Below are 25685 nucleotides of genomic sequence, written 5' to 3'. Positions count from 1 at the left end.
ATACTTTAGGATTAGAAAACAATGTATTTTGGAAAATGTAATGAAAGGATGATACCATTATGTTTCTGCTTCTGTTTAGGAAAGAACCCCTGCTGTCATTACCACACATTCAGTGACTTGCAGTCCATTCTCCCCTGGCTGGCTGAGAACAAACTCTGCTGGAGTCAAATTGATTGTGTCAAGAGAACACTCCTCCTCATCTACCCCACCATCATGCCTGCCCCTCTATAGCGGGCATCAAGCACTGGGCCAGGAAACACTGGTCACCAAATCTAACCTTGACTTGTATGCCATGAAGATGGCAGCTTTAATACATCCATTTCATACATAGAACTCTTAGAGAAGCAGCAAAGGCTTAGACAGAACTTTCACATCAAGGTTGCTACCCATCCTCTAATTCTGAGCAGAGAACAACTTTAGAGAGAAGCTGCATGTTTTTCTTTGTTGGTTCCTGGTTTTGTTTATCTGAGAAGTAGTTCACTCCTCTGCCCCAAATACATAGAACTTCTGCAACAAATTCTTTGTCAAATTTGTTATGAGCAACCACAAAAGCGGGGAGGGGTGAGTGGGCAAGTCAAGGTTAAGTATCCCAGGCCCCCTTTTTGACATTTACTTGCTTGTGTATAAGCTAGTGACTGTTCTCAAGCTATCTCACTCAGCTGTCTTTTGTTTCCTCACTCTGAGGCTAGAAATGGTCAAATTATGGCTATGGGCTGTTTTACTTACCTACTAGTTTTTAATGTGACAGGTATTTCTGTTGCATTAAGGAAGCACAGATTTCAATTAAGTGTTTACATATCAACTAGTTAAGCAGCTTGGCATAAGAGATAAGGATTTCCAAAGGGGATTTTTCCCCAAAAAAACTTAATAGTATATCTATCCTGAAGTCTTGACTTATAAAATATCGATACCACTTGGCCACTCACAGCACCAACAGTAACTCAGTCAGCGTATCTCTGGAGACTGACATCGAAGCTCATGCAGTGCTGAGAGGAGATCTGATTTGTTCACAATAAAATCTTTGCTTTTCTCTGGCTGTACCTAAAACATCCAAAAAGGTACTTCTCTGGAACTTACTATATGCACTTCGCAAAGACAGCCATCAAAAACGAAACAAAACAAAAGAACAAGCAAACCAAAAACACTTGCTAAAAATGTTTTCTCCTGAAGGTCATTCTCAAATATATTCTTCACATTCTATTTACCAACTGATACAAAGTATAATTGAATACTTGGCATGTTAAGCACAGTGTGATGACTCTAGTAATCTGCTGTCCATTTTCTTTTCCTGGGAAATACTAAAGTATAGAAAATAGCATCAAGCAACTGAAGACTCTTAAACTAAAACAAGACAGTTGGAAAGGATTATATGAGCCCTAAAATCCGTAGACCCAAAATTATATGATGTGGGTCGCTGTAGAAAGCAAAAAATAAAAATTCTTTCTCAACTATGTCGTGAACAGAGAAAAGGATGATCAGTTAGCCAATCATTCAGATTCACAGGACAGTGTTTTCCATTGGCTATAGAGAGGCATAAGTTTGCGTGGTATCGGCCGGTAATTGTATTAATGTTAGTGAGGACAAACAAAACCAGTTACTTTCCCCCAAACTGGAGTATTCTTACCATGCAGCCAGAAAACTGACCAGTGCCTTTAAGTAGGGCACATAGGCACACTCTTAAGAAAAGAAATAAATGAAATAAATGAAAACAAATGTTTCTATGAGAACAAATTTTTCTCAAAGAGAAGGTTTAAATAGCATTAAATTTCTTTCTTTTTCCAGAAAACAACAACATCAACAGAAAACGAAACACAAACAAATGCTCCTATGTTGTTCATGTGTAAGGCTAGTAAAGTGAGCGTCCTTCTTTGACAGACTACCTCATAGAAGACACCCATGAAATCGACCCTTCTCAGTATAGAAAAGTTTGTGTTTAGATTGTGGCCTTTATTCTCCACAGCTTGGAAGCCATTTGCTATGTATCACCTTGTTAAGTTCTCAGAGAGTATGCCTATGAGTCACGTCCATATTTTCTGACATAAGGTCTTTGAGGGCACCCTGCTCCTTTGCTTGTTTTGATGTCAAATTTCTCCCTGTTACTGGGTTATACCTGCAGGTGACCTGTGCTTTCCCCACACGGTGTACTCAGGTTTCAAACACATCTGCTGACGTTCGAAGACAGACAGGCGACCTGGATAAACAACGAGGACTGTGCTTCATCACAGTGTGTGTGTGACTGTGTGAGCTATCTGGGAACACAGTAAAACTTGGAATATGGAGTGGGGTAGTCCGCCGTGCGTTTCTGAATGGTAAAGTCTTGAAGTCTAGAGCCACGATTTTCCAAGTAACCTTATTGTGCAATGTAAAAGAGTGGAATAATACTAACTCCTTTCCTGTAAGTAAGAAAAAGAACTCAGAGATTGTCTGAGGTCAGACAATATGTTTATTGGGTTAGCCAAAATTAAAATGGAAGTTCCCCATAGAAGCAACACAGAACTATTGCTTATCTGTTCTGCCCCTAGATGTAGACTCTGTGTCCACTCTTTACTGGTATCACATCAGCTTTTACTGTTGCTAAAAGGAAGGCATTGGCTGTGGAAGGAGGATCCCCTCCCCCAATATTAAAGGGTTTGCCACAAGAAAAAAAATAAAGCTTCAGTTAAAACCATTTAGAGCAACTGAATATATGCACAATTAACAAAACCATACAGACGTTTTTGCTGCTTATTTTCCCTTTTCTTGATCTTCATGCTTTAGCAAGGTAAGAAAGGGTCAGGGGTAAACAAAGACACTAAACAAGGAGAATGTCACGAGGAAGACCATTAGGTCATAGATGATACCCTCAATGGGTTTTACAGCTTCTGTGATTCTGTGTCGCCAGGGCAAGATTTCTCTGCATTCTAGCGTCTTTATGTTGTCTAGGACTTAAGGTTTGTCTGTACCCAATATTCTTGGTTAAGATGGGGTTTCATCCGGGATGCCTAGCTACAGACAGGTGCAGACCCAGACCAGAGTCACCCTTCCTTACTTGTCCATTCATAGAATCATGCTATGACCTTGACTTATGTCCTCCTGTGACTGATTTCATGTGGCCCTTCCCAGAAAAATCCAGATTCTAAGACTGGTTACCCCAGCCTCTGCTCTTCCTGGTATCTCCCACTCTTGACGCTTTCCTTCAGTGAGCCTCAGTCTGGTCCTCCTTCTGTTCCTCAAACCTGCCAAACACTTACCCTCCTTCTGACCTTCCTGTTGTCTGTTCCTGTCTGGGGCAGCCTGCCAAGGCCTGCTCACGGCTGATTCCTCCCCCTCCTCCCTCCTCCTCCCCTTCCTCCCCTCCTCCCCTCCTCCTCCCCCTCCTCCCTCCCCCCTCCCCCTCCCCCTCCTTCCCTCCTCCTCTTCCCCCTCCTCGTCCCTCCCCCTCCTCCTCCAGGAATTCACATGCACAGAGACTCACTGAGAAAGCACCACCAGACTTTGCTATCTTACAGGATCCTGGTTTGTGTACAGAACTCAGCACTTTCGTCCTGATTTGTGTACACTCTTCCTTATGTTTTATTGAGCAATGTCTGAAATGCATCCCCTGTGGAAGCAGAAAGAAAAGTTCATCTTTTTTGCCCTATTTTAGGCTTCAAGAACAATGCCTGGCACATAGCAGACACCTAATAAATAATTACTAAACTAAATGTTTGGGTGTTAAAAGTACATTCAAATGACAAAAGGAAAGAATTCATTTCCTGGAAATATGCAAATCTGGTGGCTTCAGGAAGTTGATTTTTTCTACTCAGTCACACATCCATTACATTTCACTTAGCAGCTGGCAGATTCCTGGAGATTCAGGTCACCTGATTTCTAAAAATACCTATCCACTATGATTCCAGATCTTTCCCTGGAGATGTGACTATACTACTATTAGATGGAGTAAACTCCCCTATACCTGGAGACCTGCCAAATCATTGGTGATATCTTATTTGGTGCTCAGATATAGCATAGATGATGAATCATGTGATGTCCAGTTCATTAATAAGTCAACTCAAAATAACTAATAATTAATTGCCGTTAAGGGGGCTTTATATAAACTACATCAATTCAGGAGTGTGGAAGACCACATCGTATCTCTGGAAGGGGAGCTGTCATAAGTTAGAAACAAGAGAAAACAAAGAACAAGCCCACTTCTCATCAGTAAGTTGACTAAGGAATCCAGGATTCACCCAGACATGAGACTTGGTTCTGGGCGGGCAAGTGGGGGCTATGGAGAAATACTAAGTACAGGCAGACGCCATTTTCATTTTCTTACCAATGTCTTCATGAATCCTATTTTAATGAGGATAAAGCTAAGGTTTACAGATATGAAATATTGCTCCAATGTCACTTAGGAAGCTGTGAAGCTCAGGGCCTAAATACATTTCCCCACTTTTTTGCCCATTCTTCCTCAACCAAACAAGCACCTTGAGGAACATCTCCTGTACTAGTTACGTTAGGGAAACGCTAGGGTAAACTCTATGAAGTTTACAGAGGACACTTTTCCCTCTCCAACATAACAACGCAACGTAAGACTTTAGGAGACAATGCCCGGACAGTGCTTCCTTTGTGAGCTGTGTGAAGAGACGAATAAAGCTCTTCCAAGCAAATTTTGGCAAATGCAGCCATAGGACCTTGGTCAGCCTTTCCCTTTCCACGGTCAGTCTGTAGGAAACACACCTGTCCACAAAGATAAAGCCAGGGTTGTCCTTTAGGGGAAGACTCTAAGGTTCTCAGATCTGAAAGAAATAAGATAGCATTCTAGGTCCCCTAGTAATTCGCTACACATTCAGTCCCTATACTTTCCTTAAAGGGGTGTGTGTGTGTGTGTGTGTGTGTGTGTGTGTGTGTGTGTGTGTGTGTGTTTAGTATATGTGTGGAAGACAGAGGTTGGCACTAGGTATCTCCCTAATTTCTCTTTACATTAATTTTGAGTTATGGTCTCACCTAAGTTCCTCAGTTTGACTGGGTTGGCTGCCTAGCAAGCCCTAGGGATCCTCTGAGTCTGTCAGGAATGCCTCCTTATATGGGTGCTAGGGGTGAAAATCAAGTCGTGCTTGCCGACCAAGCCCTTCACAGACTGAACTATCTTCCCAGACACCTTCACGATAAATTTAATAACTGAAGCCTCCTGGCTATTGGGGTGACAGGCAACAAAGACACTGTTCTCGGAAAACGAGAGAACAAACAGTCTTTATGTTTGTCTCTTGCTGAAAGGGAGACTCGGAACGACTGGAGTACCTGAGTGGAGGAGGAGAGTTCCTGAGTTTTCAACTATGGTTATGTGTGCTTTTTAAGACCAATGCCTTGATTCCTGGGCGAAGGGAGCAAAGAACGCTTAGACCCCTGGTTCCAGAGTCGCCACAGGGAGAGTGACAGTTGGGGCAGGGTTTCCAATAGTTTTTGTCATCTAAGGTTTTTCTCTCCCCCTCCCCCATTCACCTTGTCATATTCCCCAGAGCCTTCCGCCCCCTCTGAAGTGGTTGACACTGACAAGTTTCAAAAGCCAGTCCTCTACAAAGATCAAGGAAAACCCGTTCTGATGTCTAAAATAACCCAGCTATGTTATGTACCTGACACAACATTTTTTTAAAAAATATTAGGTTTTGGGTTTGGTGCAACAACTTAGTTTAGCCTTTTCCCATCCAAGATTTACTTCTGTTTTATAATTTGATTGGGAAATATTTTTTTAATGTTCACAAATAATGACGGGACTTCTGGAGACGCGCCCCTTCGGAAGCAATTTGAAAGGAATTCCAGGGCAAATTCAATGTGCACAGATACCCGCTCCCCCTCACCCCAGTCCTGGACAATCTATCCATCAGCAAATCCTGCCTGGCGCCTTCAGGTTATGCCAGAACCTGGGTCTGCAAGCCATCCTGCACGCCACCCTAGAGGGCGCGCTGCTTACACTTTCCGCCAACGAGGCGGCCGCGCTGGCTCCCAGGCTCCATAAAAGGGGAGGAGGCGGATCAGTTTCCTTCTCTCATTGAGAAAGCGGAGCGGATTGGAAGGCTGGGCGTATAAAGCCGCGCAGAGAGCGTGAAACAAAGCAGACCGATCGGAATTGGACTTGGGAAGGGATTCGCGGAGTCAGGCAGAAAACTTGTTGGAGAGGAGTAAAGAGCCGCTGCCTCTCCTCCTCCAACTCCGCTGCGCTTAAGGGGTTCCCTCCGGCCTTGCGATTTATTTTTATATCCGCTTTTTATAGAGAGAAGTATATATATTTTTTTTTCTTCTAAAGAGAAAAATTCCTGTTCCAAGAGAAAATAAGGCAACATCAATGAAGGAGAGAAGAGCCAGCCAGAAATTATCCAGTAAATCTATCATGGATCCTAATCAGAACGTGAAATGCAAGATAGTAGTGGTGGGCGACAGCCAGTGTGGGAAAACCGCGCTGCTCCACGTCTTCGCAAAGGACTGCTTCCCCGAAGTGAGTGGGACCCGTACCTCTTTGAGGGGGGCGGCTGATGGGGTTGCCAGTCTGGGGACAGCGTCGTTTCTCTTGCTTCATTGCTCTTCTTCTTGAAAGTCTTTCTCATGCCCAGCCTGTCTCTACCATCACACTGCTGGGAAGCGAAAGTGTCCTGGAAGCCTCTGGGCTGGGACCCGCCAGCACCCTGGGCTCTTGGCCCCAGAAACTTGCTGGTTTCAGTGTGGGAGGCCGGGTGGGGAGACCTGGGTGACTCTCGGGAGGGGGCTGCGCGTTTACTGTGGAGGGAGTGTGCGGTTGTTGTTGGTGGAGGTTTTTTAATTGGTGGCTTGGGTGTTTTTCAAGTGTTCGATATGCCGGTCATATTTTTAATAATCTCTTTGCCACCCTTCCTTCCTCTTCTGTCCCTTTCGTTCGTCCAGAATTACGTCCCTACGGTGTTTGAGAATTACACTGCCAGTTTTGAAATCGACACACAAAGAATAGAGTTGAGCCTATGGGACACTTCAGGTAAGACTCAGCACACCGCGTGGCAGTCTGAACCGCTGCGCCCCTGGGCTCGGGATCCGATGCCCTGTCTGCTACCGTGGCTCCTTGAGGGACTTTCAGTTCCCAAGCCACGGAAAAATGTTATCCTTTCTGGGCAGGGGCGGCAATGGGGGTGATTGTGGCCTTAGGGACAGGAGGACGCTATGTGTCCGGGGTGACCCTGCTGGAGGAGCCTCTGGTGGCCGCATGGCCTTGTTTTGTCCTTCCTTGGGGCTGTGCCGGAGCGAGCCGCCAGGGTGGCCCAGTGCTGGAGCAGGCAGAGCACCGTGGAACCCTCCGGCTCGCCCAGGAAGCCCCTCGTGGGTGTCATCAGCCATCTGGTTCGGGGCAGGGGCGCAGGCTGAGCTGGGAGAAGATCCTCGAAACCCTCGGGTTGCGTGCGGGTTCCGGGCTGGGGGAGATGGGTGAACGGCCGGAGCCAGCGCCCGTGACGCCTACTCTCAGGAATGCGCTGGTGGTGCCGGCAGCGGCCACCGCGGGGCCTCCGCCCCCGCAGCCTCAGTGTCACCGGCGCAGAGCGGCTTCTGCGGCCGCCCGGGGAGCACTCTGTGCCAGCTCTCCGAACATACATACCACTCCCTACCCCTTTGCCTTTGCCTCTGTCTCGCCCGCCTGCAGGGCCGCAGGCAGCACCCCCTCGCCTTTGACCTTCCTGTCTACTTGAATTATTGGCGCCTTGGTGGGTTCTGTCCAGAGGTCTAGGGTTCAAGGCCGGGTTGTTGCCTTCCCATGCGCCCACCCACCAACGTGGCACAGGGTGGTGGGGAGGGCAGATCTCCGCGGGCGGGAAGGCTGTCATCCCCGGCTGAGTTCGGAGCAGGGACAGTGTGGACTGAGGACTGAGCACCCCTTGGTATCCAAGCTCTAACAAGCCTGGCCAGAGGCTCCTCAGGAGAACGCCTACTGTTAGTGGAGACCATACCTTCTCGAGCGGAGTAGAAACTACCAATTTGGGAGGGGAAAGGCCGGTGCTGGTGGGGAGCTGGGCTGCCAGACAGATTCAGGCGAAACTGGCGAGGAGGGAGCGCACAAGCGCCAACACGCAGGGTTGCTGTCAGGCGGGGTGGCCCGAGGTGGAGCAGTGCTCAACTGGGAGTGGCCTCGTGGAGCTTCAGCGAGCTTCCCACACCCTGCGCTGGAACCTCTGAGGGACTTGGGGGATTAGACGGTGGGAGGAAGGGGCCAGACTCACAAGGTCTCCAGAGGCAGCCTCCAGCACAAAGGCTAGAAGAAAGACTAGAGGGAACTCTTGCACTGGCGCCTCTCACGGTCGGTGCCAGATGCTCAGACTGCTGCAGTGTGAGGGATGGATCCAGTTTCCCTCTGGAGAGGAGAGTCAAGCTTTTCCTTGAGCTGCGCCAAGGGCGTTTTGTGTTTTTTGTCGTTGAGATTACATACGCAATCTTGATACTATAGAGAAAGTGTTGATGGAATTCTAGTGGTTTCTTACTAGTTTCTATCATCAGAATTATTACATAGTCTAGTATTTTATTAGGCTCCGGTTCTCAGACATATTATGGTAATTGTCATGCCGGACAGCTGGTGTGATACCAACAATTAGCACCAGCACCCACCTCTCTCCCATCCAGCCCAGTTTGGATTTACACTAGAGAAGAATTATTTAGGGGTGGAGTGGGGCAGTGGGTCTGATACTCTCTTTGATACAAAGCTGTGTTTCAATCTTAGCTCCTGGTTACCGGGGATTTTCTGTGTGCAAATCCTCTACCTCCCTGGGTCCCATTTTCATCATCTGTAAAGAGAGGACAGACGGTTGAGCTGGATCATGCGCAAGGTCTCTCCCAGCTACGGTTCTTGGCTTTAGTGGACTGGACAGGCAGAATTTTTTTGTTTGTTTGTTTCCCAGGATGTTGGTTGGCTTCTGCTCCTGGTCTCAGAGGATCTGGCGTCCCGTGCTGAGGTTCTCACAGTCTGCAAACCGAGCCAGATTCTGGGCTGAGCCCGGCTTCCTGGTGGATTTAGGAATGAGACTATTTGGATAAGGAAGGGGGATGGGTGGGCTCCTAGGAATGCCGGGTTATACAACTGTGTCTGAGCTCCAAGACCACAAGACCACCAACAGAGATTTTAGATTAGGTGCCCAAAGGCCAAACCTGCCACCTCCTTCCTTTCAAGAGAGAAAAGGCATAAGCTCTATGGGCTAGTAAATAAAACGGATGCTTATGAGTGCTTCATAATGAGAAGCCAATGCAAATGTCATTTCAGGTATTTTCGAGCCTTACTTAGCAACTGTAGAGTTCAGTCTCTGCACATACAGCAATGTCTTGCATACAGAAGTTACCCAATAAAACCTAAGGACTGAGCAAATTATAATGAGATGCATAGTTGCTAAGGAGATGGGGTTCTTGGCATTAATTAGCACTGAATTACCTTTGCCTTAAGATTGGCAACTTCATAAATATTGCTTTTCATCAAATTAAGGTTAATCACCTGAAATGAAATCAGTAGTGACATAATGACTTATATTTTTATTTCGTAAGAGAAACCGCCCCCTACATATTTCTGTAAGACAAGAAGGGTTAAAAGCTGATTACGGGAGTAGTGCACTGCAAAATTATCCAGTTATGAAACCTTACTTAAAATTTAGATTCATACAAATGAAAAAAGACATGGGGAATTATTTGAAATTCTTGTTATGTTGTTTGTGGAGCGAGATGTTAGTTAATTAAACACAATTATAGAGCATTGCTTAAATTCTAGAAATAGGCTGCTTCTACTGAAAGTGGCTTGCCACTTAGGATTAGCAAGTCTCCAGCAGGAAGTTCATGCTTCCCAGTAACTTTACTGTCTTTCCTAGTCCCTTACTTTTCCTGACAAGTTCCTAGAGACCCCGCCTTCCATTATTTGACATTTTCTCTGCTCACAAAGACATTGTTTTGTTGAGGTTGGAAAATAATTGCATACACTTCTCGCCTCTTCATACATTTGATTTTTCCCCAACTGCTACCAGCTTATCTCAGGAGAGAAGATCCAAGCCAAGTTTATAAATCTCTAAATGTCATTTTTTTATCCTCTCCCAAGACTGTGTGTGTGAAAGATTTAGATTGGGAAGATTGGGTGGACAGAGAATATCTACTGTGCCCTTTGGTGTCATGGCTACCTTCCAGTGAAGGAACACATGTAAGAAACAATTCTTTATGGGCTTTCTGTGTGTGAACCACATCTCCGAAGTGGTCTGCTTCCCCCAGAAGCAGTCACATGATCATGTGTAAGCAAAAGTGCCAATTCGAATGTGGGAAAGAATACAAAGTAGAAGTTTCGTGTGAGGAAAGGAAGCCATTCATTTCTCTTCTGGGAGGCCAGACAAGTTAATATTTCCTTCCTTTCGATTCTTCTTCCTTTTTTCTGCCTCTACTGTAAGAAGACCCTCTGTTAGCATAGGAATCAGGGCTAGGTGATTGCCAGCCTATGAGGCCCTTAACTCTTGAACTCTAATGGCCTCTTCTAACTAGTTACTTAATGTGTTATCCTGTGAGGCTTTCCCAGTAAAGCTCCGAACAGTCTTTAGATGCAGACAGTTTCTGTCTTTCCCCAAGCACTCACCAAGTTCAACAGCCACAGTGGCACAGTGCCAGTTGACTCTTATGGCTACCTAAAATACTCCAAAAGTAACGGAATATCATAAGTGTCATGGAAAATCTTCTAAAATGGGGGGTTTCTAAAGGTAGCCTTGAGTCCATGTCTTCTTCCTCTTACTGGGAAATAGTTTCTTTGCGTTATAAAATGAGCTGATTAACAGTTGCAGCAGCAATGTGCTGGGACAATATTCAAATTGTCCCAAAGAGTTTTGAAAAACAGAGAGGAGGTAGGGAGAATAGTTTCAAGTCATTCTAATAGCTTGTGCTTCAAAATCTGCTACACTTGCCAAAGGTAGAAGCACTTTGTAACATAAGGCCCCAATGCCTGCTAATAATAGAAAGTTAGTCAATTAAAGATCACCATATCTTTTCCCAGGAACTTGATTGCGGTGTAATTTCTGCATATGAGATCTAGGGAGTCATCGTCACCCCTGCCAGCTTTTTTAACCGGAGCAAGTTAATGCACATTTTGTTTAAGGTGTATTATTAGTTTTAACTATTCAACTCGACTGCTGATTCCTGGTTGATAACTATGGCATTGCCCTGTGAAAACTCCTCCAAATCTTAATGTGCTTTGGACCTCTTTCAGGTCCTGAATGCTAAAGTTAGCACTTCCTGTATGTGTTTCTAGTATCGCTGACTAAAACCAGCCATATTCTCTACATTTTAATGCAAAGCACCAAATAAGAAAGAAAAAAAAATCTAGACAATTTCCTTGGAGGAAGGAAGGTCTTCAGAATCAATATAAATCTACTGACACTGGTATCTATTTCAGCTTTTAACACTCAAGCTTGAAGGCTAGTCTTGGCAACAAGTGCCACAGTGGAAATGGTTCAACAGTTTTGGAGACTCATCTACCTGTGAATCAAGAAAAGCCATCTAAAAGGAGATTGCTAGTCCCTTTTTTTTTTTTTTTGTGATTTAAGATATAAATGAACACATCTGGGCAGGCCAGGAAGATATGATTGTAAACTGTTAGAGCATGACATCAGCAAAGGCTGCTGGGGACCTATGGGGGAGGGGCAGTACCGAGCTGGGCAGGGAATAGCTTATGTATGGCCCCTCAAGCTACTTACATTCTAATCAGGGTGAGCAAACAAAAACATTTCAAATATAGGTGAAAATTTAAATTAGCCATTCTTTCTTCTCCGGGGTGAAGTAAGAGACCAAATTAGGAGCCCAGAGTAAGTATGAGGTACAGCTAGGAAGAAATGCACTTGGAAAAGGCAAGGGATTCTTCCCAGGGCATCTGTTACGAATACTCACTTCCATAGGTGATCAGGGACGTGGAAATAGAAGATGGGCTTTTGGTGGGAATGGATTCGCGCCCACCACAAGACTAAAGAGGTGTTCAATACCTGTGCCAACTCCAAGGCCCAACTCAGGTCTTCCTGTCCATTAAAGCCCCCATAATTCCAAATCTTCTCTAAAAGTTGACTTGGGTCTCCCAAAGTTCTTAAACTCTCTTGTACTTTAAAACATGCTTACACTGGGTGCTTATCAGGCAAAAACCAGGTTCTCAAAGTTGAGATTTTTGACCTAAGCCTCTTAGAGGGAGGTAGGCTAAGAATTTGCAAACTAATCAGGAAGTGGTTTTCATCTGACTAGCAGAACAAACTGCAAAGAACCAGATATTTCACACAGTCATTATGGTCCTTGGAACCTAGGGTTTCGAAACCAGGCCCAGCTATAAGCTGAGCCTTCATACACTGAAATGTGGGCTAAGGATAGGCAGACAGCTTGTCTGGAAGCAAGTCTTCATCGGTTCTAGACCTTTCTTCTGTTTTCCTCTTCCTTTTTTTTAAAAAAAAATCCATTTAGTGCTAATTTTGCCTCCAATTTGGTTTTTAACTCAGTTGTACATTGGAGTAAGGTATCCAGATTGGCCATTCTAGTTGTCCCTAAAATAACCAGATGTTTCGTCATTAGTACAGTTCTTTTACATAGAAACAGGACACCCCAGACTCCAGTGTCTCCACTCAGCTCATGATGGATGCATGGTTGGACTGTACCGAATGAATCACCTGGGCCTCACTCATTTTTTGATGTCCTTGAAATGTCTTCTGGTTTATTACATATTGGCAGCATTCGCAGAGTCCCTTTTGGCAAAAATTCAGACTTTTCTGACATAGAGTGCAAGCTGCTTCAAAAGTTTGGCCAGGTGTTGAGCACATTGGTATTTGAAAAACAAGCCTAATGTTAATAGTGTGCGGAAAGGTGAGTCTACTGGAGGGACTCCATGCTCGGATAAGGGGCTCTCGCAAAACGTGGGGAACATAATAGCTTCAGTCTGGAGTGAACGATAACATGGATTTTTTTTTAAAAGGTATCTACGAAATCTTACCCCTTCAAGCTCTATGATTCCTTATGCTTCCACCCTCTGCAAAATGTTATTATTTTTAAGTATCCTGAGATTGAGAACTAATACCAAAGCCTTATCTCGGGCTGCCTAATTGCAATGTTACTTCTACTAACCTGAAGTTATATCCACCTGTGTATCTGAACCACCCCCAGCAATAGAAAAACACTGAGTTTTTATAGAAACATATATAACTGCCCACTTGTTTTTATAAAAAGAGAGTCTGACTCAGTAGAAGGTACAAATGAAATGTCCCTGCTGGGCCAGGTGGTGATGGTACATTGGGGGCCTGATGTTTGCAATGCAGGCAGTTGAGGAAGAACTGAGTCTTATATTGAAGCAGAGTCCAGAGGTCTGGTTCACCCTTGACTCACGTTCCTGAGCGCGCTCGCCTTGTACAGCTTCCCTTCTGCCCATGGTCTCTCATGCTGCCTGCTACCCATGTGCTTTTAATGAACACTTAAAATCACAAATTTTACTGTATATATAATTTCTGCCCCAAAGAATCCATTATTCCTCACTTCCTTATCTTGGTAGGAATTCCTTATAGGAAAAGCTTTAAGTGTAAGGTATTAACACTTTTAAAAGATTCAGTGGAGTGGATTTTCAGTTTGCAGACTTTCGAGAGATAGTTTCAGTATTTGAGCTGGTTTTGCAAAGGGGTCAAAGATCTCTCCCCTTTAGGCATGGCTCCTGGTCCATATATGTCTAGTCATGTACATATATGGTGCGCTGCATCTCTGCAGAAGGGATGACTTCAGCGGGCAGGTATGTGTTTGAAGAATTAGTTTCTAGGTGAGGCACTTTGTGACTATTCTTGGGCTGGAAAGTTTCCTCTCACCCCAAATTAATGATCTAGAAGACAAGGATGGGTAGATCTGCAGAAGTTTGCTAGAACTTTTCTGATGTTTGCCAAATTCAAGCCACAAAGAATTCTTGTTCTAATCCACGTCTGGCTAAAAGCCTTTCAAAGCCGTGAGGGGAGTGGTGGACAGGGTGAGACACTTGTTTTGCATATAGTACAGTTACATCTTTATATAAATATGGCTCCCTGCAACTTGCCAATGGAAAGTCTGGTAGGTTGTTTTAAAAAGGGCCTTGTGCACAGTGCTGTGTCTTTAAGGAAGATGCTGCCCTGAATGTCCGGATGCATGAAGCCCCTTCCACATGCCGAGGAAGTTTTATTTGACAAGCAAAGCTTCAGGCCTAGATTTATCAAGTTTTAACCACAGTACATTCTCAGGTACTGAAGTACAGACAGTGAGTACATGAGGACCCAAGCACACTGTAAAAACACAGTCAGTTAGGACCTTCCAACCTTAACTAGAAATCTATAGAAATTAGTGTTTCTGGAAGCCTGCCTTCCCAAGGTGTCCTGGGACTTCTCCAGCTGTGTGATTCAGCAGGCGTCCTGGGCTGGCTTTGTTCTCACTTTGAGGGCTTACTCTCCACTCTTTGCAGTCTCCGAGACTCCTCGGTTGACAGGGCATTCCTAAGATTCTTCTCACACATGCCTGTGGTGATCAGCCCTTTGCTTGCCGACTTCCTTTGTGCGGTCCCGGGGCACGGTAGGGAAGAACGCAGAAGAAAGTGAGTCTTACCCAGTGAACTGTGAGGTATTCCTGTTAGGACAGTTCTAATTCTATCGTTCACTTTTCTTACTATGAAAAAAGATGGATGGAGGCAATAGTTTTGGGTGCCCCCCCCCATCTAGGAAAAAGTTTTAACCTTGTGCTTTTAAAAAAGTCATGAATAAATTATCTTCTATAGCAAGTTACTCGTCTCGTCGGTGGTCACATTACAGTTATGAGTTTGAGGATCCGTTTTATTAGTGCCCTTGGGCCCTTGTTGATCAAAAAACTGCATTGTTTACTGCAGGGGGGTGGACTGGGCTCAGATCAAAGTGCTGCTCCTAATTAGATCTTGTTAAAGCACCTACGAGTTACCTCTTACCTCCAAGGTTGGCTGATTTTTTTCATGAAGTGTTGCACTACTACATATGTATTTCCATCCAAACTTAAACCAAACGAAAACAAAGGCAGAAACAGGCCTTCATAATAATCTTATTTAACTAAAAGAAAACTGTTTCTTTTTAAAGTCGACCAAGAGAGTAAATGTCTCTCTTATTTGCGTACAGCCACTGAGCACAAAAGTTGCCTTGCTTGCTTTTTTTTTTTTTTCTTTCTTTTTTTTTTTTTTTTTTTTTTTTTTTTTTTTTTGGAGGCAAGCAATCTCCAGCCTGTGGCAGAGGGCTGAGCACAAAGCCAGATCCCTTTGTGGCCTTAAAATGGGTGGGGGAGGGGAAACAGCCCACAAAGGGCGGGGTGTTCTCTGCAGCCACATGGTGACTGGAATGTTGCATCCCGGCCTCTGGATTTTCCCAGCAGTCCCAAGTTTAATTAAATTAGTTTTGCCCCTTTGACTTTCTTCAGCCACCTTTGGAGAAGACGGTCTCCATTGTCCTGTAAATACTCCGCTCTGCCCCTCTGTTCTAAAGGAGCCTGGCACCTGCAGATGCTAGTCATGTCCTGTAGGTCTAGACTGGAGAACAGAAGACGTGAGCTCCCCCGACACCTGTTTGGCTTTGCACAGTAGGCTGGCTCTGATTGTGTAGGTCGGGTCAGGTCGTTGAAGCTAGCTTTGAAGAACAGAAGAGAGCCTCCTCTGTCCTCCTTTGAATTTCTTCTCTGTACAGTCTGGGATTTTTGTGGCAGGCTATTAGGAAAGAGATATTCTAATGCTCACAGCAGCAGCTGTGCCAAAGTTAGACTTTGGACAGGCAAACAAGGAAGGTTACAGTGGAGAGTCAGGGTTGCAGAACTAATGTAAAATATCAATGCATCCAGAGAGGGTAAAGCCAGCCCTTTCTGGTGCCTCTCAAAAAAACTTCAACTGAACTCTAAGTGTTCCCCTTAGAGTTACTCTCACCTCTGATTTCTTCAAGTGGCTGAAAGGGTGGCCATTGATTGTCATTTTTAGAAACACAATACATATTTTTTTATACATTTCAGCTAAGGCCTTGGCCCTTTGGAAGTACCTTCCATCCGTCTAGGCTTTGTTATCACACTCCCCACCTCCTGTAGGCCAGTGGGAGGCTGTTGTACTGGCAGAGAACTCTGTAGCCTTTCTTCCCTGCTGACACTTTCCTTCCTGGTTCCTAGAACATCCCCCATCATCCTTGCTCCAAACACTCACTCTCACTATCTCTAAAGCAGGAGTGAGGCAGACACAGTGCTGCCAGGGACTGCAGTGGTGAGAGCCCAGAGCCCAGAACACACACCTAACTACAAGAACTTCTAGGTAGAGAGAACAGACTCCTGAAGGCCATCTATCTGTCTTTGTCTGAAGGCCATCTCTCTGTCTTTGTCTGGAGGTCATTGTACTTTTTCTTTGAAACGCGGTCTCACTAAGTTGCTCAATGGAGAAAGGGTATAGAATAACTAGTGTGCTCATATGTAGAGTTAAGCAATTTGATTCTAAAACTGCATTCTCTCTACAGCTCAGGTAGGCCTCAAAATTGCAATCCTTCTGCTTCATTCCTTCACTGGACCTGACTAAAACAATTTCTTTGGAAATCAATCTCCCCACCCCCTCTGACTTGGACCACTAAAGTTTTTACTTGGGGAATAAATGTTATATTTTTCTGCCAGAAATTCAAAATGATGTCAAAACTAAGTCAAAAGTAAAAAACCTCTCAGTGTGTTTGCATTTGCCTAGTAAATGATTTTCTTGCTGTCCATGAAATGGCTTTATGATTAAATTGTTCTTTAAAAGTAGTTGTCAAGTTATCGTCAATGTTTTATAGTCTATTTTATAATTATTGTCCTTGTATAAATTCCCAACATTTGGAATTCATAAAGATGTTTAAAAAAAAAAAAAAAGAAAGAGAGAAAGAAGAAAAAAAATCTTAAATGTCCAGAAAGTTCTGTGGTTCCCTTGTTTGACTGTCAGTTTGAACTTTTAGACTACATTGAGTTTAACTCAGGCCAGGGCCCTTGGATTATGTCCTGCTGTCATGTTTGCAGGCAGAACTGTGTAGAAAGGTAACATGATCTAACATGGCATTTATGACATTCTTGGTATAGCAGGAAGCAGACTTACACAGGCCTGGGGGGCAGGTGTAAGCAAACCCGAAGGTCAGTGGCTTATCCAGACTTGTAACTGGGGATGGAGTGACACTTGTGTGCTTCTCTCTGACTTCCTGTGCGCCATTAAGCTCTCCCTCCCCCTCCCTCCCCCACTCACACCCCCTATTCAACTATTGGACTAATCTTGAGTTTGGATCTTTTTCCCAGGAAGCCCTCTCTTTCCAGTGGCTGCCGCCACTCGGCCTTTGACCACAGCGATAACAGAGCCACAATACTTCTAGTTAATATGTACTCATCTCTTCCTTATTTCCAGCTGCTACCTGAGTTTACTTAGATCCCACAGATATAGGTTGGCACTGTATTCCCCTTATGATTGAAGAATCAGAAGCACCTGATCCTAAGACTTGGGCTTCTCCCCGTTTAGTGGTGAAAATGGGTTTGTCCTCAAGGTCACCTGGCACATACTCCCCAGTTTATCTAGGACCCTTCTGCCTCTGATTCTTAAACTCTACCAGTTGCACATTAAATCCCTGGCCCTCCCAGGAGCTGCGGTCCCACGCACAGGAGTTCTCTGATCTTCTAGAACAAGAATATATTATTAACCTGTTGTTTGTGGATGTGTTTGCATTTCCTTACAGGAAGGAGTGTGTGTGTGTGTGGGGGGGGTTACATTATAACAGGGAAGGGATTTATCTCAAAGGGTAGAGATAGTGCCTCATAGACAGTGGAGATTTCTGTCTGAGACCTGTGTGCTTTTGTTTCTTAGGTTCTCCTTACTATGACAACGTCCGTCCCCTCTCTTACCCAGATTCTGATGCTGTGCTCATTTGCTTTGACATCAGTAGACCAGAGACTCTGGACAGTGTCCTAAAGAAGGTAAGTGCTAAGGAACGAGGACGTCATTTAGCACTTTCGACGATATAGGATTAGAGATGGGCGATACATCTCTAATGTAGGGGGTACAAAGATTCTGAATGAACTAAAAGACTGGAAAGGATACTTCCACACCAAAACATTGATGCCGTTAGTGGCTAATTAATCTACTTGAAACTTCCTAAAACTGAACAAAATACTTTTCATGATCTTTCGTGTTTGTTTTTGGGAGAAAATGGAGTGAAAATGTAGGAAATAGCTTAACTCTTACCTGACCCTTCATTCCTTTGCTTGACAGACTAGACTGCTCCTTATGTGTTTGCCTTTGATCTCAATTCAGATATTCACCTTAATACAATAAGAGCTATTTTGACAAGGGAGTTGTAGTTATTTATAGAAACATAAGTGAAATTAGCATAAGAGGGATATATGTGGTGGGGCTCATCCCTACAAATGCGATAATGTGAATTACAATCAGATATGTACTAATCAGTACCAAACACTAATAAATCAGCAGTTATGCCGCCAACCATGTCTTTTATCACACAGCCCTGGTTACTGGAGGCAAAGGATTCTATAGGTGCAGATGGGACTAGAAGAAGCTGTGACAGAGGAAGCATCTTAGTCACTCACCTTGCTGGGTGCTGTTGGTTTGAGGTTGAGACAGTGGCTGTACTACACCTTCCTTTCTGTGCACTGCACTTGTGGCTAAGAGCACAGAATATCACTCAGTGGTTGTCCCTGTGGCTCTGTCCATGTGGGGGCAGAGCTGAAAGGAAGACGCACCTATGTAGAAGTCCAGGCTTGGTCCATTTGGGCTGTGTTCTTTTGGTTTCTTCTTTCAGTGGCATTTGCATTTTATGTGTTCTTATTAGTTGATTTTTCCTTTATGGTACTTAGTTGCTTAGGTAGGTCCTTATAAATAAATTTAAGGTTTAAGGCATAGCCCTCCTTCAGTTTTTGCTGAACATTGCAAGCAGTTCAATGAAATTGAACTCTTGGTAGATCAAAGGGCCCTTCTTAGTTTGTAACACCTTTCTGTTCTGAGTAATGTATGAAACACAGGGTTGACTTTTTGTCAGATTCTGTCAGGAAGACAGACAGCTTTTCCTGCTCTTAAGGCTATAAACAAGTAGAGGGAGGCCCACAACATCACAAGCTGAGAACAGAACAACATGCCTGTCTATGTGTGGAGAGAAAAGGAACACTTATTTCCTGATGCTTGTACTTGATGTAGTGGGTTATACATAATTTATGACAGAAAGCTTTTCTATTCTTCTACTTTGATTTTTGCCTACTAACACCAAACAAATAGTGCCATTGGCCCTGTAGATAGTAATGAATGTGTTTGACGTTTGTATGAGGCGCGAGCTCACGATAACTTACTTCATGTGTGTTTTGTCTTATTGATATCAGAGACTTCAAAGTGACTTAAAGTAGGGAAAAAAAAACTAAGTCTTTCAGTTCTTTAGGAGAATGTGCTAGATGCCCCTAAATAATTGTGAGAGGGAGGTGGAAAGGAAAGGCTCAGTGGACAGATCAGGCACTCGGTGTTACTGCCCTCCATATGCTGGAGCACTTTGTGACTAGATGTCATTGACTCACCTACACCTTGAGGTCTGGAGCTGTCCTCTGGTGGTCTCTTAAATCACTCTTTCGGAATGTCCCTCCTCCCTAGTATTACACTTACAAACCTTTATTGCCTCTTCTGCTCTGTCAACTCCCAAAAGACAAAGCTACATCATCATTACATTCTTTCCAGAGCACCAAAGACATGGTAGGTGTGGGTAGAAGAGTCTCGGACCCTCTAGCCCCCCTCATCTGATGGTAGAGAACTAAAGTCAGAAGAAGCAAAACCATGAAAAGCTGTCTAGCTGCTTTAAATGGAACAGCTAGATTCCATGCCAGAAACAAGTTCTCGTGAATCCGGTTAGGACAGTGGTTAAATTGTAGAGCAGACAGCATTGTTTGAAAGTTAAAAATTAACTCAAAGGCTTCTGGGCTAGCTACAAGACTGGACTTTGTCCTGGGAGCTCAAGAGGTAGTTAGTTCTTGGCTTAAGCTGTGGTCTGTGTCCATTCAGCCACTTGAGTGGAAGATCCTTGAAGCAAGACACTCTGCAGATACTGGCCTACACAGGAAGGCCAGCACATGAAAACATGCCCCAGTCTGTCAATGGAGTTTATGAATGCATACTATTACTGGTGTGGCCTATTCCTTTTGCCCAGCCATCCACTTACTACATATTAGGCTGAGTAATCCAAAACTCAGTGTATCCCAGGATGTACTCATCCATTTGGATACGTGATTATTAAAGGTGCTTTTTGTCTTTCAAATACGTCCATAATTAAGACCCTGTTGAAGCTACCCTGTGTTGATAAGACATAAGTTCATTGTGGAAAGAACCACTGAGTCACGTAGAATATAACAATATGCATGGTCACTCTCTACAGTTTGGTATCTACTTATTAATTAAACAGTGTCTGCTGGGGAAGAAATTGTTTTTATTGTATATGTGTCAATATTTAATTTTCCCTTCTCCCTAGTGGAAAGGTGAAATCCAGGAGTTTTGTCCCAATACCAAGATGCTGTTGGTTGGTTGCAAGTCTGATCTTCGGACAGATGTCAGCACATTAGTGGAACTCTCAAATCACAGGCAGACTCCTGTGTCATATGATCAGGTATGTGTGCTGTCATTGTGGGAAAGTCAACTTCCTTTTTTTCCTCCCTCCTTCCTTCCTTTCTTTATTTACTAGAATGTATTTGTTTTTATTTTATGTGCATAGGAGCACATGTTCCTGAGCATATGTCTGTGTGAGGTATCAGGTCCCCTGGATCTAGAATTACAGACAGTTGGGAGCGGCCATGTGGGTTGTGGGATTTGAACCTGAGTCATCTGACAGAGTAGCCAGTGCTCTCTTAACTGCTGATCCATCCCTCCAAGCCCTGAAAAGTCACAATTCAATAAAGATGAAAGAAATAGGGGTTGGGGATTTAGCTCAGTGGTAGAGCACTTGCCTAGCCAGCGCAAGGCCCTGGGTTCGGTCCCCAGCTCCGAAAAAAAGAAAAAAAACAAGATGAAAGAAATAGAATTACTATTTGTGATATATGAGAGGTAGTAATTTTTTCAAGAGGTGAGTCAGGAGTCAACTGAAATACGAACTGTCTGACATTCTGTAGGAAAAGTCATCAGAGGTTAGGGCACACAGTTGATATGTGCTACCCTTGGATGTTTCTGCTACACCAGTGTTTTTAAAATTCAGCGTGCTTAAGAGAGAACGTGATTAAAATTAGCAGTTCTTTTTAAGAGAGCTTATTGTCCTCTTGCCCAATAAAATCCTCAATCAGGCTGTTGTTCATAAAATAGACCATCCCGTGCTCCATCTGTTAAGTGTTCATCACGGTAGTGCTCCTTCGTAAGGAAAATCTCTTCAGGAATCTATTCTCCTAAAACTCACCACCAGATTCTGAAGAGAGTTCCTGTTAACATAGGTACATAGGTACATAGGTACAGTTATATGGGGTACGCATCATTTAAAGTATTCTATTTTAGTTAGGGCTAGGGACATAGTTCAGTCAGAGTTCTTGCTCAGCATGAGGAAGGCTTGGAGTTCCATCCCCAGCATGACAAAAAAAGGAAAGAAAAATTATTACACTCGTCTTTATCTTCCATTTCTCATTAACAAACTCAATAAGTCATAGAAGCAGATTTTTATTTAAATTGATGTTAAATTACATCTGTCTGCCCTATGTTTTGTACAATCTGTTGGTTGGGGTTGAGGGTCATTTCTAGTCATTACGGGAGAAAGCGAGAGCCTCATGAAATGCTGGCAGACCCTGAGGGTCAAAGCACTTGGTCAGATCTATGGGAAGGATGTAGTGTTCATGGTATCGGGGTACTCACTCCAGTAGGGAGAGGCCATGCTTCACAATGTCTCCAGATGACACCTACACAGCTGGATACTCAGTACCTGGCTACAGGGTCAGTGAGGGTCAGCTGCCACCTTTGTACCTATCTCTTCTTTCCATCCTCCTAGGGAGAGTTGCGTGCTCTGGATTCCCCTATAGGAGCAAATCAGCATATTGGAAGCTGTGGGGAGCTAGAGCAGTTTCTACACAGTAATATAATTGAGGGCTTTCGGATGGAGTCTTTAGCATTTGGGAAGGAACAAAGTAACTCATTTTTTTTTTAAATGTGGTTTTTATTTTGTACCACACTTGGGAAATCCATTTGGCATATTAGGTATGTTCCAATGCAAGACTGTTTTGTGGCATTTCAACACCTTCCAGTGTCTCTCCGAAGTCTTACTGATGACGGAAATTCTTTCTTTTTTACTTCACAGGGGGCAAACATGGCGAAGCAGATCGGAGCAGCCACTTACATAGAATGCTCAGCTTTACAGTCGGAAAACAGCGTCAGAGACATTTTTCACGTCGCCACCTTGGCGTGTGTAAATAAGACAAATAAAAACGTTAAGCGGAACAAATCACAGAGGGCCACAAAGCGGATTTCACACATGCCTAGCAGACCAGAACTCTCAGCAGTTGCTACGGACTTACGAAAGGACAAAGCCAAGAGCTGCACTGTGATGTGAGGCTTCGCCGTCTTTAATGAGGACACATGGAAATCTGGTGTAAAAAAAAAAAAAATTAAAATAAAATTTGAAACAGCAAGAGCAAACGGAAAGAGGGAGTCAAATGAAGTGCACAGCCAAAGTCACATGGACACAGGCGTCGGAGTCCCTTGAAGAAAAAGTGGATACCCACTTTTCGGAATCCTGTCCTTAGTTTCGGCATGTAGACCGAGTGGTGAGAAGCGAATGCGTTGAAGAGTTTTGTGTGACAAGAGGTGTGACTTGAAAAATACACCAAAAACAAAGGGAGCTACAAACGGGCGAGCGCTAGAGAAGTGGGGGGCCGCCGGTACCTCCGAGAAGAAAATCCACGCTTTGAATGGTGCTTGAGTATTTTTGGTTTTGTGTTTGTGGTTTTATTCCAACCTATTCGTGGATCTCTACTTTGATTTAGTTTTTCAATGTTTTAATCCCTTTTTCCAAAAAAGTATATATTAGTAGACCGTCCTCGTTGGGAACTCGCACTGTGACCTTAGCGTTTAGTTTTCTAGAGGATGTGATCTAATTTCCTCCTAGCTCGTCATTAAAATGGAAATTGTACTGGGACCCGGTGGGATTCGAGAGGAAAAACTTGCTGCGGCTTTGAAATCTTGACTTCCTGAAGGTCGCCGCTGAGCGAGATGGTTTGAAGCAAGGCTTCCCGGCCTTACAAGATGCGTAGACCAGCACTACAGAGATTGCGTAGATCAACTAGAAGAGAGTGTTGCTTTTTCTTCTGTCTTGATGGTTTTGTTCATCCTCGTGATTGTCCTTAAACAAGTGGTAAATCGTTCCGTGTAATATTTTTTGTGCGCTGTGTAGAAGAGTGTGTGTGGCTTCGTTTTGTTTTTCTTTTTTCTTTTTGCCGTCGTTGATGAAAACAAGAAGTCAAATAAAAGATGTCTTCGTCTGATTGTGATAGCGTGATTAAAGAGGAGGCAGGTGGGTGCCGATTTCACCAGGAGAGACCTTGAATGAAGGAGTAGTGATAGCAGAGAGCACAGTTGGTGAATGGGGCTGTCTAGAGAGAAGTTATACATCAAATACACAGAGCAAAAGCACTCTTGTCTGGGGATGGTGCCCACAGACTGGCACCAGATAGTGAGCTCTTGTCTGATGTCACTTCCTTCAAAGGAATGTTGTTCTGACAAAAGCCCCATTTGCCCATGCTTTAGAAAACTCCAGATTGCAAAGAAGCCTATAGTGTCTGGCCTGGTATGAGCCCAGGGCATTTCTCAAGTGACTGCTAAACTTCACTGAACCATACACAGCCAGGGCCAGGTTGAAAACATGATCATCGTGAGAGTACTAATCAGCCTTGAACATAGTTTACAGCTTTCTCCTTCCCAGCAGTTCTTTTCAGAGAAGAAATCCGTTTTGATCTTTTATAGTCCGTGCTTGTTGAAAACAAGCTTTTTCCTTTCCCCCAATGATGACGCTTCATTTTTGAAGTGTTGAAGCCGTGTCCCCATTCAACTGGGGCAGAAGGGGAGATTAAGGTAGTTCCGACACCCAGTTCTGTGTCTTCACAAGCACTTTGTTTTGCCTCTGCAAGAAAATGCCATTTCAGTCATTTCCCATGAAACTCAGACATTACCAACACAATATGCTCTGTCTGGTACAGCGTCATGCTTTGGGCAGTATTACAAAATCGCTGGCAAGTGCTTTCTGTATTTAAATATTGTAAAAAGAAAATAAGTTATAACGGTTATAAAGCAGAACTTTTTGTTGCTTTTTTTTATTTTAATGTTGAAGTCACTTTGTATGTTTGTTTGGTCAGTGTTTTCCACAGTATTTATTAAAACTTATGGGTTTTGTTTTTTTTTTTTTGCTTCAAATAAAAAGTAACCATGTCTTTCTCCCTGTGATGCTTTCTGCTTCTTGGCCTAATTGTTCAGTTATCATGTGTCATAAGGATGATTATAGAGTGGGAACTAAGTTTTATTGAATTAGCATTCAGAATTTCATTCTTGGCAAAAGTGTCTTTGGAAAAGACGAACCCGTGTATAGATGTTTACATAATAGCTTTTTTAAAAAAAATCAAGAAAATGGGGCATACTTGAGTGACCTGGACATATACAAAAGAAGCCATGATACTGGATACGATTGATTTGTAGAAAGTGCCAGAATTCCTTGGGAGTCTTGTGGAAAAAGAAGGAAAGAAACCCAGATTTCCAGTACCTGGATCTTAATTTCTACTGTGTCTCCTGGGAACCCAGATATCCCCTTGTAAAGTGTCTTCTTGTTCACAGAAGCATGGATAGCTCAGGATACAGCTATTGCAACTTAATGGAGGCACAACAAAACTAGTCCCGTCTATGGTGGGAATGCTCAACACAGAAAGTTGTCAAGTACCCATAAAGTAGCCTAGGGGAGAGGCATATAGGTCCCAATCAGGCCGTATGACTCTGTCTTTAGCTAAGATGTCTATTTCACATAAATATCCAAAAATGTGCGGTGAAACTTCAAAACTATGATTTGACACAAGCAAGATATTTCCTATAAAAACTGCATCCTGTAGCTTTTGAAGAAGAATGGCTTTAGAAATCTTTGTGGCTTTGTTATTTATTTAGAAAGAGTTCTCAGAACCAAGCAGAGAAAACCAGAGGCTCCTACATAGAATCTTAAGAGCACGGGTATTATGGGACAGCCAGATGAAATAACTTCGGAGCTCAGACATTTACTGGCACTAGATAGCTTCTAGGTCAAGCTTGTAAGAAACTTGTTTCTCAACAATCTACTACAAAATAAAGTAAATAAGATGATCAGGTTCTGCTGACCTTGACTGCTTCTTTGGCTTGGCAGTGGTGTTCCTTCTGGTCAATTCTCAGCAGCTTTAATTTGTTGAAGCCAAAAAAAAAAGCCACCTTGGTCCACCTTTGCCCTGAATTTTTGCCCTGGCTCTACAACCAGACTACTGTGTGAGCAGTCCTTGTAATTTAATAGTGATTAAGAACTTTTTAAATTAGAAAAGGTTGTCTTAAAACTCTTGAGTAACACTCTGTCTCTCTCTCGCTTCTGTTAATCTTTTTCAGCAACAGTTGCTTTGAAGATTCTAGTCTCACAGAGAGCATAGCTTGAGTGGAAACTGAAAACTAGACCAAGGGATTTGGTTTTTTTAGTAAAAGAAAGTTTTAGACCGACCGACCTCCTTGG

At 43.6% G+C, this 25685-nt stretch overlaps 1 protein-coding gene across 1 annotated transcript; it reads left to right on the top strand.

Moving 5' to 3' along the window:
* The first annotated feature begins 6014 nt into the window (after positions 1-6014).
* On the top strand, positions 6015-24388 carry Rnd3 (Rho family GTPase 3). Its single transcript, XM_032903275.1, has 5 exons — positions 6015-6451; positions 6874-6961; positions 17810-17919; positions 20463-20597; positions 22260-24388. The coding sequence occupies exons 1-5, from the start codon at positions 6302-6304 to the stop codon at positions 22509-22511; spliced, it is 735 nt and encodes a 244-aa protein (XP_032759166.1). The 5' UTR covers positions 6015-6301; the 3' UTR covers positions 22512-24388.
* Positions 24389-25685: the final 1297 nt, after the last annotated feature.

This window comes from Rattus rattus, chromosome 5, assembly GCF_011064425.1.
Source record: "Rattus rattus isolate New Zealand chromosome 5, Rrattus_CSIRO_v1, whole genome shotgun sequence".
NCBI lineage: Eukaryota > Metazoa > Chordata > Mammalia > Rodentia > Muridae > Rattus > Rattus rattus.
The sequence above is the reverse complement of the archived record's forward strand: the minus strand, read 5'-3'. Positions and strand labels throughout refer to the sequence as shown.

Coding starts and splice junctions, on each gene's coding strand:
- Rnd3 (XM_032903275.1), top strand. CDS start 6,302: ATGAAGGAGAGAAGAGCCAGCCAGAAATTATCCAGTAAATCTATCATG. Junction 6,452..6,873: donor CAAAGGACTGCTTCCCCGAA/GTGAGTGGGACC, acceptor TCGTTCGTCCAG/AATTACGTCCCTACGGTGTT. Junction 20,598..22,259: donor CTCCTGTGTCATATGATCAG/GTATGTGTGCTG, acceptor TTTACTTCACAG/GGGGCAAACATGGCGAAGCA.